Source organism: Notechis scutatus, chromosome 1 (assembly GCF_049901735.1).
Source record: "Notechis scutatus isolate UNSWTSFEM ecotype Mainland chromosome 1, rNotScu1.2, whole genome shotgun sequence".
Classification (NCBI taxonomy): Eukaryota; Metazoa; Chordata; class Lepidosauria; order Squamata; family Elapidae; genus Notechis; species Notechis scutatus.
The window spans coordinates 43,863,801-43,879,703 of record NC_142009.1 but is presented as its reverse complement, the minus strand read 5'-3'; the positions used below and the strand labels follow the sequence as shown (position 1 = coordinate 43,879,703).

General features: G+C 40.5%; 1 protein-coding gene across 1 annotated transcript in view; it reads left to right on the top strand.

Moving 5' to 3' along the window:
• The window catches only part of TTC7A (tetratricopeptide repeat domain 7A), a 173,261-nt gene extending 162,839 nt beyond the window's left edge, over positions 1-10,422 (top strand). The window contains exon 20 of the mRNA XM_026683757.2: positions 6,428-10,422. Within this exon, the coding sequence (XP_026539542.1) occupies positions 6,428-6,649 (222 nt within the window). The 3' untranslated portion in view covers positions 6,650-10,422. The remainder of the gene's footprint in view (positions 1-6,427) is intronic.
• Positions 10,423-15,903: the final 5,481 nt, after the last annotated feature.

The following is a 15,903-nucleotide window of genomic DNA, read 5'->3' as shown; positions in this document are numbered from 1 at the left end:
TCATATTCTGGCACTCCGTAAACTTTGGCTCATCTTCCAATTTTGTTTGGAATTTCAAAAAGACAGTCTTGTTTCTTTTATTTTCTTTGAGTCTTTGAAGTGTATGCTTATAATTTTCAGCTCTGGACAATGTATTTTTTCCTCAGATATTTTCAACTCATTTACAATGAATCACAGAAATTTTAATTACATCAGCACCCATTGCTGTCATATGGCAGCAATGCTGCAAAATTATATTTAACCTTCGAGCGAGTATTTTGGCATACAGAGTGTGCTGTTTTCACTTTTCCAAGTATAACTTTGATAAATAAATAGTTCCACAATCCGGTCACTTAGAATCTTCCTGTCAGAGCTTTATCTTGCTTCAGTAATATTATCAGCTCCTTGAAGTCCATAGATGTAAACACAATTTCTTTTTCATGACTTGTAATGTCTGGTTAGTGATTGTTGACTCCCACTCAAGTGACTTTGTGGTTGTTTTTGAAAAGCAAAATTCTAAAGCAACAAGCAAAGATTATCAGATTTTATATGTATATTGAGTATCTTGAAAGTCATTTCAATTTTAGTGCCCCCTAAAATTTGGCACACTGCCTAGGTTGCTGAGGCCTTGAACCAGCCCTGCATGTGATTAAGAAGTAGAACAAGAGCATTATCTGGATTTTATATAAAAAAATTCATACAGAGACCTAATTTGTTTATGACATTTCTGGTCACTTGATTTAGGAAGTTTTAAAGGGAAATAAACAGAGGATGGTGTTATCTTCATATTTAAACAGGCACTTCAAGTTTAGAGGCCATACATCTCCCCACTGCTGTGGGCAGCAGTGGAAAAGGGTTGTCCTTATTATGGGATGTTTCTGAGATCAGAATGCTGAGTTAGATAGGCCTTTTTGTCTCATCTGCCCAGCAGGGTTCTTATGCTTTTACCAACAATGGGAAATTCTTTCCTACCCTGAGATATAATTGAGTGAAAAGAGGTGGAAAGGGGAAAAAAACCTTAAAAGCCCCAGGGTATTCAAAAAACCCATGACTGATTTTTATTTCTATATTGATTTGAGGAAAATACTTCATTTATCAAAACAAAGGGGAATGGCAGTTTTACTTTAACTTGAAATGGCAATAAGGTGGTGCGGTTATTTGTGACACACACTTACACACACATTCACACATTTCTAATGTTCCCTCAATCTCTGCTGATTTTATGAAATTATTCATGCACCTTAACAAGAAGTGTTTCTATGGCAACCGAGAAACTGAACTTTCATTAGGAAACCTACTAAAGAGAAAGAGAGAGAGAGAGAGAGAGAAAGCCCAGCTAAAAATATAAATTGCCTTCTGCAGGAGGATGCATGAATTTTCTTGTCGCTCCCTCCTCTCCCTCTCCCCCCCCCCCCCCACCTTTCTATTCTGCATGTGGGCAGATCCCAGCTGGACTATACACGGCAATAACATGGAGGCATTGTTTACCACTTGCCAGACTCCGTAGGGAGATATAAAATTCTGCCAGAGCTTTGCAGTTCTCAAGGGGAGGTTTCTTCAGGGAAACAGAGCGTTCAGTGCTGAGTGTCATACTAGCTTTCCAGAGTCAAAAATACATAGCTTTTTTTTTTTTTGAAGTGGGGAGGGAGTTGTCCTGAGACTTCATCTAATCCAGACAGATCTGAGGCTGTTGCTTTTTGGTATAAATGTCCCCTCCCGTGTCAGGCCTCCCCCTGAAGAAGCATTGGGTGAGATGAAGGAAGTACCAATGTAACGCTGCCTGGCTCCTTATCCGTAGCACAGCAGCTGGCACCCGTCTCCCACCCCATTTCCAAATCTCAGAGCAGCTGGATCTATGGGCTTGGTCATGCTCACTCCCACTTCAAGGGAATGTGACTGGCTTGGGACCAACGTTCATAAAGACATGCCTCCCGAACTTTCTGCGTTTTGAAATCGACTATTGAGCCCTTCTTCCTCATTTTTCTTTAACAAAAGTAAAATATGGAATTTTAAAAAAGTGTTTGGAGTGGGGTAGAAGAATAGAATTCTTTATTGGCCTCCATACCTCCATAAAAAAGTGCAGGTAGTCCTCAACTTACAACTCACGACCACAATGCACACCAAAGTGCCTACCGTCCCTGTCCTATTGTTTCTTTTATTTTTCTTATATATACTCATTTCTTGTATTCATAACTATGTTTATCCTCATACCTATTATCTTGTAAGTGATTGACAAATCAAATAAATAAATAAATAAAACAATTGAGCCCAACATTTCTGTTGCTAAGTGAGAGGGTGAAGTGAGTTTTGCCACATTTTTATGACTTTTCTTGCCACCGTTGTTAAGTGAATACCGCAGTTGTTAAGTTAGTTACCCAGCTGTCAAGTGAATCTGGCTTCCCCATTGATTTTGCTTGTCAGAAGGTCGCAAAAGATTATCACATGATCGAGGGACACCGCAACTGTCATGAGTCAGTTGTCAAACATCTGATCACGTGAGCTTAGGGATGCTGTAGTGGCTGTAATTGCAAAAATGATCATAAGTTACTTTTTTCAATGCCGTTGTAACTTTAAACGGTCACAAAACAAACTGTTGTAAATCGAATATTACCTGTAGACAATCAGTTTTAATCCATTTTTTGTTTTCCTAGGCACCTTGGGGAAGACCCAAATCTTTTTTGTTTTTTACCTGGTCCTTCATTTTATTTTATGAGCCTCGGTGGCGCAGTGGTTGGAGTGCAGTACTGCAGGCTACTTCTGCTGACTGCTGCCTGCCTGCCTGCTATTTGGCAGTTCTCACCAGGCTCAAGGTTGACTCAGCCTTCCATCCTTCCGAGGTGGGTAAAATGAGGACTCAGATTGTTGGGGGCAATATACTGATTCTGTAAACCATCTAGAGAGGGCTATAAAGCGGTATATAACTCTAAGTGCTATTGCTATTGTTAACAAGACCATCCCTGACTCACTGAGTAATTGTTTCACATATGTTTCCTGCACATTGAACTGCAGAACAGAATGAGCAGAGACAGACAAAAAAGCAATGGGTGCAGGAGCAACTTCCAACTTCTTGCAAATTTCCCCCATTGAGTTTCCTTGTAGATAACTGGCAGGGAATATTGAAATGATTATCATGTAACCACAACTGTCTATGGTAGCTTGGTAGCTGCAACTTTATCAATTTCAATTCCAGAGGAGTAAAAAGTCCAGACTTTTGACACCTTCTTTAAGTGATGCATTGTTTTGCCCAATTGAAGATGACAGACAAACATACAAGTAGTGTACAAGTGGTTCTCAGCCAGTCCTTGAGGACTGAAGATTTGTCCTAAAATGAATACAAACTCCAGCTCCTTTGTAGTTGCAATGATGGTTTATTCATTAGATTATCAAACAACAAATACTCTTATCTGACAAGAAAGGCTAAAAAGTTAGTGTTGAGTTGAATTTGCTTTTATTACCATTATCATGAGATACATCCCACCACACCCAGCCCTATACTCAGTTCTAGTTCTGGCCACACCCAACCCATTATCCCTAAATGCTATTAACCCTATGACATGTCTACATCCCTACCCTATTCCAACCCTCACTAACTGATCCCCACCCGGTGCCACCTTCACTATGTTTTAACCTAAGGCATAATTACCACCTATATGTGCCCTTTTAACATTATGCACCACATCAATACATGAAAAGAGCTATTTCCAGCCCCGCAGTAACTTCAGACTCCATCCTGCAGCCCCGCAGTTGCTTCAGGATCCATCCAGCAGCCGACAGCTCTGCTGAGTCATTCCAAAGCAACACCATCGGCCAGCACACCAGCAGAAATACAGATCTGGCAGCAGCAGAGATAAGGTGACATTCTCCTTGGCCAGCTGGCTTGCTGCAAGGCGTGTTCAGAGCTGATGGGCTCCGTAGCGAACTCAGAGCCCAACAGTAGTATGTAGTAGTAGCATACAACACACTTGTTATTTCCTGTACAGGTAGTCATCAACTTACAACCACAATTGAACCCAAAATTTATGTTGCTAAGTGAGACATTTTGTCATGCCCCTGGTGGAGACTGACTCTGAGGGAGAGGAGGAACAGCCGACAGGGAGTGGAGGTGTGGCCGGAGATTGTGGAGGAGGCTGGGGAAGGGCAGAGGCTGGTGGAGCAGTCAGAGGAGGACCCAGGCCCATCCCCTCTCCATCCTAGGGCACGCAGGGAGGAGAGGATAAGGGAGAGACGTGGTCTACTCAGGAGGAGAGGGCCTTGATCCTCTTCATGGGCTGCAGCTGTGACAACTGGATAAGAGGACGGACATGCGTACGGGCGAGCACTGGACACAAAGTGTGGAAATATCTCTAGTTTATGGTTCCTCTCTGAGTTTGGCATCCTTCCCAGTGTGTCTTGTGTTATCTGTGGACGTCCTCCAGCCCTTATCTTGCCTGGTTTGTGTTGCCTTTTCCCTCCTTCTTGTAACTGCTTGTGTGGCAGTTTTTTGTCTCCAGTCAAGGATATTTGAAGCTTGGAAGCAAAGTGAAGGAATAAAAGGGGCTTCAACAGGTTTTTGTGACTGTGTTTATTTTGTATCCCCACCCTGGGTCATCACACATTTGTTAAGTGAGTTTTGCCTCATTTTACGATCTTTCTTGCCACAAGTCGTTAAGCAAATCACTGCAGTCGATAAGTTAGTAACGGGGTTTGTTAAGTGAATCTGGCTTCCCCGTTGACTTTACTTGTCAAAAGTTTGCAAAAGGGGGTCATGTGACCCTGGGACACAGCAACGGTCATAAGTATGAACCAGTTGCTAAGCATCTGAATTTTGATCACACGATCATGGGGCAGCTACAACGGTTGTAAGTGTGAAAAATGGTCATAAGTCACTTTTTTCAGTGCGTTGTAACTTTGAATGGCCACTAAATGAACTATTGCAAGTCGAGGATGACCTATATAAATACAGTGCAATAAAATGGTTGCTCATGATTATTCTTCCAAATCTATTGGGTGAAGGGCATTGGGCAGTTACTTCAAACCTCTCGATAGGCAAGTTATCCAACCACAGCAACTGGGCAGGAATCAGCATCTGGTATCTTTGGCAGTGGGCAGAACCATCACTACTGCCAGCTTGGCCTAGGGCCAGTGATGGTGAACCTTTTTGGCACTGAATGCCCAAAGTGCGTGCACGCATACCCAAAATGCAAAGCACCCCATTGTGCATGTGCACACCCCCGCATGCACCCCATCCCACACACATGCGCCATATCCCCCCTGCACATGCACAGCAGAGACCCAAAGACCAGCCGGCCGGCAGGAGGCATGGGCGCATGCATGGTGGAGCTGAGCTGGGATGACGGCGCGCATGCCCACAGAGAGGGTTCTGCATGCCACCTGTGGCACGCATGCCATAGGTTCACCACCACGAGCCTAGGCTAACAGCAGTTGTAGTCCAAAATATTGGGTTACTAAGGGGAACTCTTTAGGATTCAGAATGTTTTCTTTAGTTAAAAAATAAAGATAACAAAAAAGAAGTTTTTCTTTCTCTTTGTCAGCCTAAAAGAAACTTCGGTATTTGGGTATCTTTCTGTCAGTCGGTGTTGAAAAAAACCTGGCCATGGGCTTGTGTATCAACCTTCACAAGTTTATGCATCAGTTTCCTCATATACATTATGTGGATGTTTGTTAAAATGCATCTGGAAGAAACTGGGTTGGGGAATACTGGTTTTATTCTTCAGAGATAGAATATATCTCCATCTCAGAGTATAACAATGCAATGCTTTTCACTGCTGTGAATGTTCCAAAAGCAAAATGTTCCATAAGCTTGGGGGATGTTCCTATAAGACACTTTTTGTCCAATGCACCATCTGCGTTCTTATGGCCCAAATCAACATCAAGTACCAGGACATGGTGAAATTACTGGAGAATTTTTCAGTATTTCTAGACATTCCATTGCTGAACTGAGGGTTCTTAAAAGTATCAAGGGAGAGTTGGAATGAAAATTTGAGGAATTGAAGCTCACTAACCAAGCAAACAATATCAGACTACAAGCTAAAGGATACACTGCTCATGTTTAAGGAAATCATTCAGAATACCTTGTCATTACACTTGGACTCAGTATTTGAGAACAAGGGCTATATATAGCTTGGTAGTACAGCTCATAGCGGCCAGGTTTAGTTGCTGGAATCGCCAAATTAGTCTGAAAAAGATTCTGGGTGAAATCCAAGAATGAGCTACTATAATTTGCCAGCAAAACTCTGGGCAACCACAGTAATTATAGTTTCTTATTTCCCTTCACGCCCATCTAGTGGTTGTCAAGATTTTTGCAGTCTACATAAATAATGCTCTTCTGGCAGAGCCTTTGATAATATGGAATATTGGCCTGATTCAGTATCTTCTTATTCTCCTGTTTTTGTCCATCAAACGATTAAGTTTGGTTGTGGTTAACACTGAGTTACTTTTCCTTTGGCAGGGACTGGTTCTCAACAAGCTTGGGCGAAGAAATTTGGCTCAGAAGGTTCTTCAGGATGCAGTCCAGATACAGAGTACCAGCCACAAAGCCTGGAACAGCCTTGGAGAAGTCCTTCATGCTCAGGGCAAAAATGAAGCTGCTGTTGAATGCTTTCTGACTGCTTTGGACCTTGAATCCAGCAGCCCTATAATTCCATTTACAGTTATTCCAAGAGAATTGTGAATGTTTAGTATTAACTCATCAAATGTGTTCTGTGGAGAAAGTTTAGGTGATCAGCAGTCAGTTTGTGTGTGTGTGTGTGTGTGTCTGTGTGTGAATAAAGAAAAGCTTTATTCATGGTAATGATTCTGTTTCAAGAATATCACATTTTCCTTGTACTCAAAGCTCAAGATAGCTAGCTAGTTGATGGAAAATGTTACTCTATAGCAGGGGTGTCAAACTGGCAGCCCACAGGCAGGATGCATCACGCAGAGGCCACGCCCAACCCAGCTCTGTGAAGGGGGGCAATTGTCGCAAAACGTCATGTGACGGCAACGTGATGTGGCAAGTTTGACACCCTTGCTCTATAGCAACTAGACCTGTTGCAGTTTGAAATGCTGCCTAGGTACAGTGCAGACTCAGCTGCAGCTATGTATGGGAGCCACAAGAGGCTCATATTCTTTTAATCTGCTTCTTACCTTTTACTGCAAGGAATCAATGGTGGATAAGTGAAATGTCTCTCAAGCATGGGCTGCACTTAAGCCTACTGGTTTTCAAGTCTACTTTACAATGTGATTATGCTAGTACTTAATGGATAATATTTGTGGTATAAGCTGCATACATCTCTGTTCTTTGTGATGTTTCCATCCATTGAAAATTCAGTGCAAGAAAACAAAAACTTTTAAAATTCACTCTTGGCACAATACTTGAGCTGTGACCACTTAAGCTGATTCACTACCAGATTCTACCTTAGTTCATACGTAGCATTAAGCTATAACATATCTGTTCGGTTGGGTTATTTTGTTTTGCTCTGGAGACTATTTTCGATCTCCCATTTGAGATGTCAGTTAGTCAGACTTCCAAGAGACATTCTCACGGCACTCCTTTAAGACTTATAGACTTTAGGAAATATATGATTTTAAAAGGGTGAGAATGTCAGGTGAACACATTCATTCTTTGCCTTAAATTATTGTGGCATAGGATATAAAAATAGAATTAAATTGGAGAAAATAATAGGCATTTCCAGAATACCGATAGAGGAGAATATTTGTAGATCAGGATTGAACTGTGAGGTCCCAGGTGCTCTGGTAGCTTGGTTGTTTCCTTGCCCTGTGAGGGGAAACCCCTTGGATATAAAATGAGAGCAAATTCCACTCCCTACTAATACTGATTATGTAACCTAGTTTAGTAAGGAAACATCTGCAAGAAAACAACCAAGTTCAGAGAGCACTGGGTACCCGGTATTTCCAGAATATTTTATTAATAAAATTAGGGCAGCTCAGTTTTAAAATTTCAGCAAGGATTTTGTTCTAGACCACAATAAGTTTTGGGACATTAAGACACAAGGCTACTGCTTGAGATACTGACAGAGACACATCTCTTACAATGTCTTCTTTAAGAGTGTTGCACAAATGCTCCATAGCTGGGGATCATTAGAGCTAAAGATAAATCATTGAAAAGTCACCAAAATTGCTTGTTACAAAGAGTGTACCATGATGGACGCATTGGGATGCGCAAGGGACAAAATTATTACATAATTTGGGACCTAGGGGTTTGGGACCTATTGTAGAATATTACAATGGTCTGTGAGTCTAATTTGTTAAATTTTAGGCTAAATCAGTTTTGTTTGTGCTCAGGGATGTGTAGAATAAAAGTATAGGCATCTGTGCAAGCACAGTAACTAGATATAACTGTAACTTCTTGGTTCTTTGTATCATTTTATCCTTTTGTTCCATTAGTAGTACATGGCACAAATAACAACATGTTATTCCATTTAAATGACTTCTTGCCTCTTAAAATTTTCTTTTCAGTTTAGAAAGACAGTCTAGAATAGTCCTTTTATTAATATTTCAGTTACATTGGTATTTACTTTTAATTACGCTTCTGTGATCATTCTGACTGATCTCATGTACTTACCTGAGCTAGTTCATTTTCCCATAAAATATACTATCAATAACTGGATTAGATAAGATAGGTGTAAGCACCTATGATATGGCTATCCAAATTTACCTGCTGCTGCTTTCTTTTTAAATCTCAATTTAAAATAGGATTGGGTTTTTTTTTAGTCTTTAGGATAGAAATCATCTCAAAGTTCCAATTTTTAGAAGATAAAGGCCCTATTTTATCTCGTGCATAATCAAGGTGCTGATTAAGTAATACAAGACTTGAATTTGGATAGCACAAACATTTGGTAGAGTACTGCATAATCAACAATTTTTCCAGGCTATATTCCTCACATACAGGACCTTCTTCAAATGTCCTTTCTCCATTATTGCCTCAGTGGCAAAACTAGGGTATTACAATTAATGTGCAGGAAATAACTAAGGCTTACTATGGCAGTGATGACTCATCACCTGACAACCACCATTTCCCCCCTTGGTAACCCGGTAAATAATACCGCATCTTCATAAAGCAGTGCTCCAGTGAAAAATAGGTTGAGGTTAAAGAAGCAAACACAAATCAGGATCTAGACATTCTTGGATATTTGTTTATTAGCCAGTAAACTTCACATTTGTGCATAACACCCTCAGTAGTGTTTAATTGTTATGAAACTTTTCATATACTGTGTAGTAGTATACATAAAATATTGAATCCATTAAACTCTGAAGATTGGATGAGTTTAAATAATTGCAATTTGTTGTATCAGCATAGATGCTATCTTATTTTATTTACAGCCAACTATTCTGGAAACTATTACTATTTATTTATTGAGAATATTATTTGGGCACTCTTCAGCCAGATATGGTTTTGATGACAAAAAGCAAAGTTATACATATTTGTATAACTAGTTATTACAAATCCATTCCATTACTTTATATAAGACTTAGTCAAAACTACTTTTTGTTGCAGTGTGTTTTTGCGAAGGAGAAAACTTACCATCCCTGCCAGGGATGGGTTGTTTTATGGGGTTTTATTATATAAATATGTTAATGGGTGGATGGATAAGTGGATGGATGATAGACAGATAAACGTAACTGAACTACATCTTACTAGGTGAGGCCACTTTGAGTTACAGTTCAGCAGTATCTGGAGAGTCATAGATAGCCACTCCATCTTAGAGAAAGTAGAAAAACATGAAAATTAATTAACTATGTAAACATGATTAATTAGGAACTTTTCACTGATGAATATGTGGGGCTTGAAGGTCATTAGTTGCTTAGAATACTTTGGTACATTATAAACAATTTCCCCTTTTGCTCTTATGTCCATAATTCTCCAAGAAATACTACATCATACCATATTTCATTTGGAAGCCAGTCTGCAATGCCTTTGAAATTTGATATGCCTTTTCACAATGAGACATGACAACACTGAGTTTGAAACAGCTTTCACCAGATGAATAAACAAATCCAGAGAGAAAGATTTGTTGTGCATATAAGGTCATTTCCTGCTGCTTCTCATTCTTTGCAAATTATTCATCAATGTTCACAAATCAAATCCTGAATGATGCCTACTTGTTGCAAAAGACAATTTAGGATATTTCTGTGGGGTTCATTCGGAAGGTATCCTATCCAGGAAGAATCAAGGTTGGTACCATATTATGGAATTGAACCATGGAATCAGAAGAGACCATTTAAAGTCCAGTATCGGAATTCAAAGGACCCCTGATAGGAGACTGTCTGGTTTCTCTTTAAACACTCATGGAGTCCTCCATCTTTTTGAGTAATTATTTACACAATCCAATTTACAATTGCAAACTTTTCCAGCATTAATTTGGCATATGCAGTTCTTTTATCATAAATATGTTGTTTTGTGCTCTATCTACTAAGCTAATAAAGAATTTGGCCTTCTTTAAAGTGCTTTCAATTATTTGAAGAATGCTATCATATACCACTTCAATTTCTTAAGGTTAAATATTTCCAGTTTATGTAATTGCCAGTCATAGCTTTTAGTTTCTACTGCACACTCTGATCATTCTTACTACATTCTCTGAACTTGTTCCAGTTTGTCTTGAGTCCTGTAAGTATGAAACTGAAAATTGGATTTAATACTGGAGGTAAATTCTGATCAATGCAGCATAACCTGATACCAAGTTTCATACGATTTGGACTATACTTATGTATACTGAATTTGCCTTTTTGACAGCCAAATGGAACTGCTACTCAGTTTGTAATAATCCAATATTCAAAAATCCTTTTCACAATTAAAATTACCAAGCCAAGTGATTCCTATCTTATGCATGGTGTATTTAATTTCTGTTATTTTAATCCTACTTCTCTAATCTTTCCAGATTATTTTGAATTTTATTTCTGCCTATGCAATTCATTTTGTGTTCTCTGCAAGTATATAAGCATTTCCTTTCTTCAGTCAACTCAAGACATTAATAAAAATACTGAAAAGTAGAGGAACCAGGATTGAATCACATGGCACCATCACTATTTCTCTACAATTTGATGAGGAACCATTAATATGCTTTTCAGACTACCTATGTGTCACTTATCAGTAATGCCACTAAATTCACATTTAACTACTTTGCTAATTACAAAATCATGGAATACTTTTTAAATTGCTTTTCTGAAATCGGAGTATATTACGTTTACAGCATTCTTATAAACTACCGGTATTACAAAAAATGCACTGCAAAAAATTAAATAGTTCTTTTGACAAGTCTTGTTCTTGACATATTTTTTGCTTACCTCTGCATTGCTTATAAAACATGTTCTGATCCAGAATGTTTTCATATACCAGTGTTAACTTGACTGAATGACAGCTCCCTAGATCCCCCTTTCCTTTCTTTTTGAAGACGAGTCATTTACTCTTTTCCTGTTGTTTGACACTTTACAGCATATTTATATTATTACATTATTACATCACATCTTCAAACTTGGCAAGTTTAAGACTTGTGGACTTCAACTCCCAGAATTCCTGAGCTAACATGACTGGAGGAGGAATTCTGGGAATTGAAGTCCACAAGTCTTAAAACTATCAAGTTTGAAGACCTGTGATGTAAGGGGTCAGCTGAATCCCATCAGTAAGTTCCTTCATTATCCTAGGATGATAGTCTTCTGGCTCCTGAGATTTAAATTTACTCAGAATAAATGTGATATTTCTATCAATCCTCTTCTTCATTCTGCTCTTCAGAATTATCAGATGAATGTATGTTCTCTCCAGGGGTGGGATTCAACCGGTGTAACTACCGGTTCGGTAATTACGTTTTGCCAGACATGCACTGCGCACGCATGTACTACGCCGTAAGCTGTGCCACCCAGACAGCTGATAAGCGCTGCGCGCAGGTGCGCAGCATTTGAAAAAGCACTTTTTTACTGCTTTTTCAACCTCACCTGTGCCGCACAAAGCAGCTGAGGTTGAAAAAGCAGGAAATAAAGTTCAGGTAACAGCCCGGGCAGGCGGGTGAGCCAAAGAGCAGCAGACACAGAACCGGTTCTGTGTCAACTGGTTCTGTGTCTGCTGCTCTTCAGAGCTATTGGTTCTACAGAGCCGGGCAGAACTGGTAGCATCCCACCCCTGGTTCTCTCCTAAAAGAAGACATTGCTCTTATATGTATCTTTTTCTTTTTAGGCCTTTATTAAATTTGAATGGACAACTACATTGCCTTCTTCAGAATTCACATTTTCCTTATTAGGATTACTTTTGCTTTTAAATTCTCTATTTTAAGATGTCCCATCTATCTTTGCAGGGTCCCTTTCTTTGTGAAATCACACTGACTGTTTTTGCAGTCTTTCAGAAGAACTGTGCCTTACATCAGGATTTTTATAACTGTTCTGCCGAAATATAGTATCCCTGAGAATTTGAGGGATTCAATGAGACACTACAGGGGGAAAAAACCTCATCATTGTTTGGGAATGAGAGTGCACACAAACAAAACCAATGTTTTATAGATGGCACCTTCCTCCCTCGAGACTAGCGAAGATGCACCCCAACATGAGTCCAAATTGCTGGAAGTGCAAAAAAAAGGACGGAACATTCTTCTATATGTGGTGGTCTTGTACAGAGGCTCAAAATTTTTGGCAGAAAATTAGAAAATGGTTGGAGGAAATGACAATAGATCGAATTCAAACCAGAATTCTTTCTATTAGGGATCTTTAATAAACAATTCCCCAAAAAAGTGAAGTATACAATAATACATATTTTGACAGCGGCCAGATTGGCTTTTGCACAATGTTGGAAACAACCTCATGTTCCATCAGAGGAAATGACTATTCAAAAAATATCAAGTTGTGCAGAAATGGACAAATTAACTTTGGCATTAAAAGATAAAGAATCATCGATGTATTACGACAGTTGGAACTTCTGGTATTTATAAATCATGGAACTAACAGAACACTGCTTAATCAACACATATTTCATATACAAAGGACAAAGATACAAGCAAATTGAAGGAGCCCCTATGGGATCACCACTGTCACCCGTCATTGCAAACCTGTTCATGGAAGAATTCGAATCCAGAGCCCTGGCCAATGCCACCCACAAACCCAAACAATAAACACAGACCAAGACTCCCAACCAATCAGGATGAAGAAAAAAACATTCTGGCACAGCAGTAGGCTAGCCCCAAATTTAAAACTGAAACAACTGTAAAAGTCTGACTCACAGACGAACACAATACAGAAGCCTGATGATGGCAGATGAGATTCTGCCGAAACGTTGCTACAACTTTAAAAGCACAACTACAATGACGTGGGAAAATACCCGAACAAAGCTGAATACCATACATGTAAGTACCCACGAAAACTTAAGAAAACATATATGTATGTGTGTAGATAGATAGATAGATAGATAGATAGATAGATAGATAGATGTAGATAGATAGATATGATCAGATAGACACAATATAAACCTGATGGCAGATAGGTAGGTAGGTAGGTAGGTAGATAGATATTTGTTTTCTTAAGTTTTCACGGGTGCACTTTTTTTTTTTACATGTAGTGGTATTCAGCTCCAGCTTGAGCCGCACGCCGGCTCGCTGAGATCCGCTGGGCTGTCAGAGTTTTCGCTGGTGGGCGCTCAGTCCGCGTTGCCTCGGGAAGGGAAAGGCAAAAGGAAGAGCCGCGGCGGCGCTTGCAATGGCAGCAGCGGCTCCTGGTTTTGCCTTTCCTTCCCGAGGCAACGCGGACTGGAGCCGCGCGGAGCCGCGCCAGCGGTAACAACTCCTGACAGCCCCAGGCGGATACCTCAGCGGAGCCCGGGCGGTGCGAGCCTCGCTTCCTTGGGAGCTGGGAGAAGGCTGGCTGCTCCTTTAGGCTTCACGGGATTCGCTTTCCACGGTGCGCAAAGTGCCTCAGCGCGGGCAGCCGCAGTGCTTCCCAATTACTATTTGCCGGCGTATAAGACGACCCGGCATATAAGGCGACCCCCAATTGGAGGCATCTTTTTCAGGGCAAAAAGTCGCCTTATACGCCGGCAAATACGGTATATATATATTCGCATCAAGGATTAATTGTACATATGACATAAAATAAGGATAAAAATAAGGTCCCACAAACTGTTGAGGAAATTGTTTTTAATTGTTTTCTGATTTTTCTTTCTACTCTTTTGTCTTTGTTTCCTTTCCCTTTTTCACATTTATGTACGTGTTATTTGTCTATTTTAATTGTATAATTAATAAAGTTTATTTTAAAGAAGACCAATTTTCTAGCATTAAAGTTTTGCCTTTTGATCAGAGGTTCTGGACTTTAAAAAAAAAACCTAACAGGTTCTGAAGTCAGTAAAAGTTAGAAAGCCCCAGCTTTAAATAGCACCTTTTAAAGGAACCCCTACCTTTCTTACCATTGTTTTCCTTTGTTGCCTCCAGTCTGATTGTTGCTTATTTTTGCTGTCACAGTGGTTATGATTCAAAATAGTTACTGGATTGTTCAAATGTGTTAATTTGGCTGCATCTTCTGCTTCCTCTGACCTAATTCTGGTGAGAAAGAGGTAGACAGAGATGTGATAAGTATAAATATGGTACGTGACCTAATCATGACTAAAGCAGTTCATGGGGATTCATTATACAAATTCTCCTTCAGGTTCCAACGGGAATATCCATGAGGATGAGAATCAGATGTAAATAGAAAATGCTTTCCCTTTTCCCTAACCTCATTCACAGGCCATGAAAGGAATGATAGATTTTCACCAGCTTTTTAAAGCACATATCTTCTGTTTCTCCCAAACTACATAATTACCTTCTTGTTCTCAGGGTTCCAAGTAATAAATCCATTGCAAGCAAGAACTCAGAGGCAGGTGGATTCCTCAAAGAATAGCTTTATTGGAAATATCACATTGGCAGGCGTGGGCTGCTACAGGTTCGGCCAGGTTCGGGAGAACCTGTAGTTAATGTTATGGCCTGTTCAGAGAACCACCAAATCCCACCCCTGGCTGGCTCCACCTACCCTGCCCTGCCCCTCCCACTCTACGCTGCCCCTCCCAGGAGTCTCCATGTGGCCTGTTTTGGGATGTGAGGTAAGTGCAGAGCCCGCGAGGAGGCTCAGGGAGGGCAAAAATGGCCTCCCCCAGGCTCTGGAGGCCCTCTGGAGGCCAGAAATGGGCCTGTTTCCAGCCTCTGGTGGGCCACCGGAGCTCGGGGGAGCCCGTTTTCACCTTCCCAGAGGCTCAAGGAAAGCCTCCAGAGCCCGGGGAGGGCGAAAATGCCCCCCCACAATGTGGTGCAGGAAGCCAACTAGGCCATGCCCACCATGGCCACACTGACCCAGCAACTGGGCAGAGAACATGTTGCTGAAATTTTTGAAGCCCACCTCTACATATTGGGTGAAAACCAACTCTGAGGGCCCCCTTGGTTTTCATCTAATTAAAAGTAAAAGTTTTTCCTTCAACCCCAAACAATAAGTCACATGACCCAATCATTGCCATGTCTGCTGGTCTGGTGGCATCACTCCTCCTTCCTCCGGCCAGATGTGAGAACATCCTAGGTTCCCAAGAGAAACCTATTTTGACTACCCAAGCCCAGCTATCTCTAATCCCCTCACTTTATCCCTTGCTCCAGTGTGGTAGCACTGAAGCTCCAAAATGGCTTCGCCCAGGTCAGTTTCAGGGTTGACACTTGTCTTAAAATAGAAGGACTAGATAAAATAAGATGGCCCACAAACTCACCATTTGTAAGAATAGCATGGTGGCCACATCCCCAAATTTACAATAGACAAAAGAGCTGTTAGACAACTAACCTTCTATTTGAGTGATTGTGAAATTTAAACTTGTAAAGCCAATAGTTCGTGCCTGATTAAAAGAGAAAGAATTATAAGAAAAGGAAACATATAGATCACTTGGTCATGAAACAGTTTTACCTGCATAGATTTTGTATCTCATGAATGTTTTGATTGCTA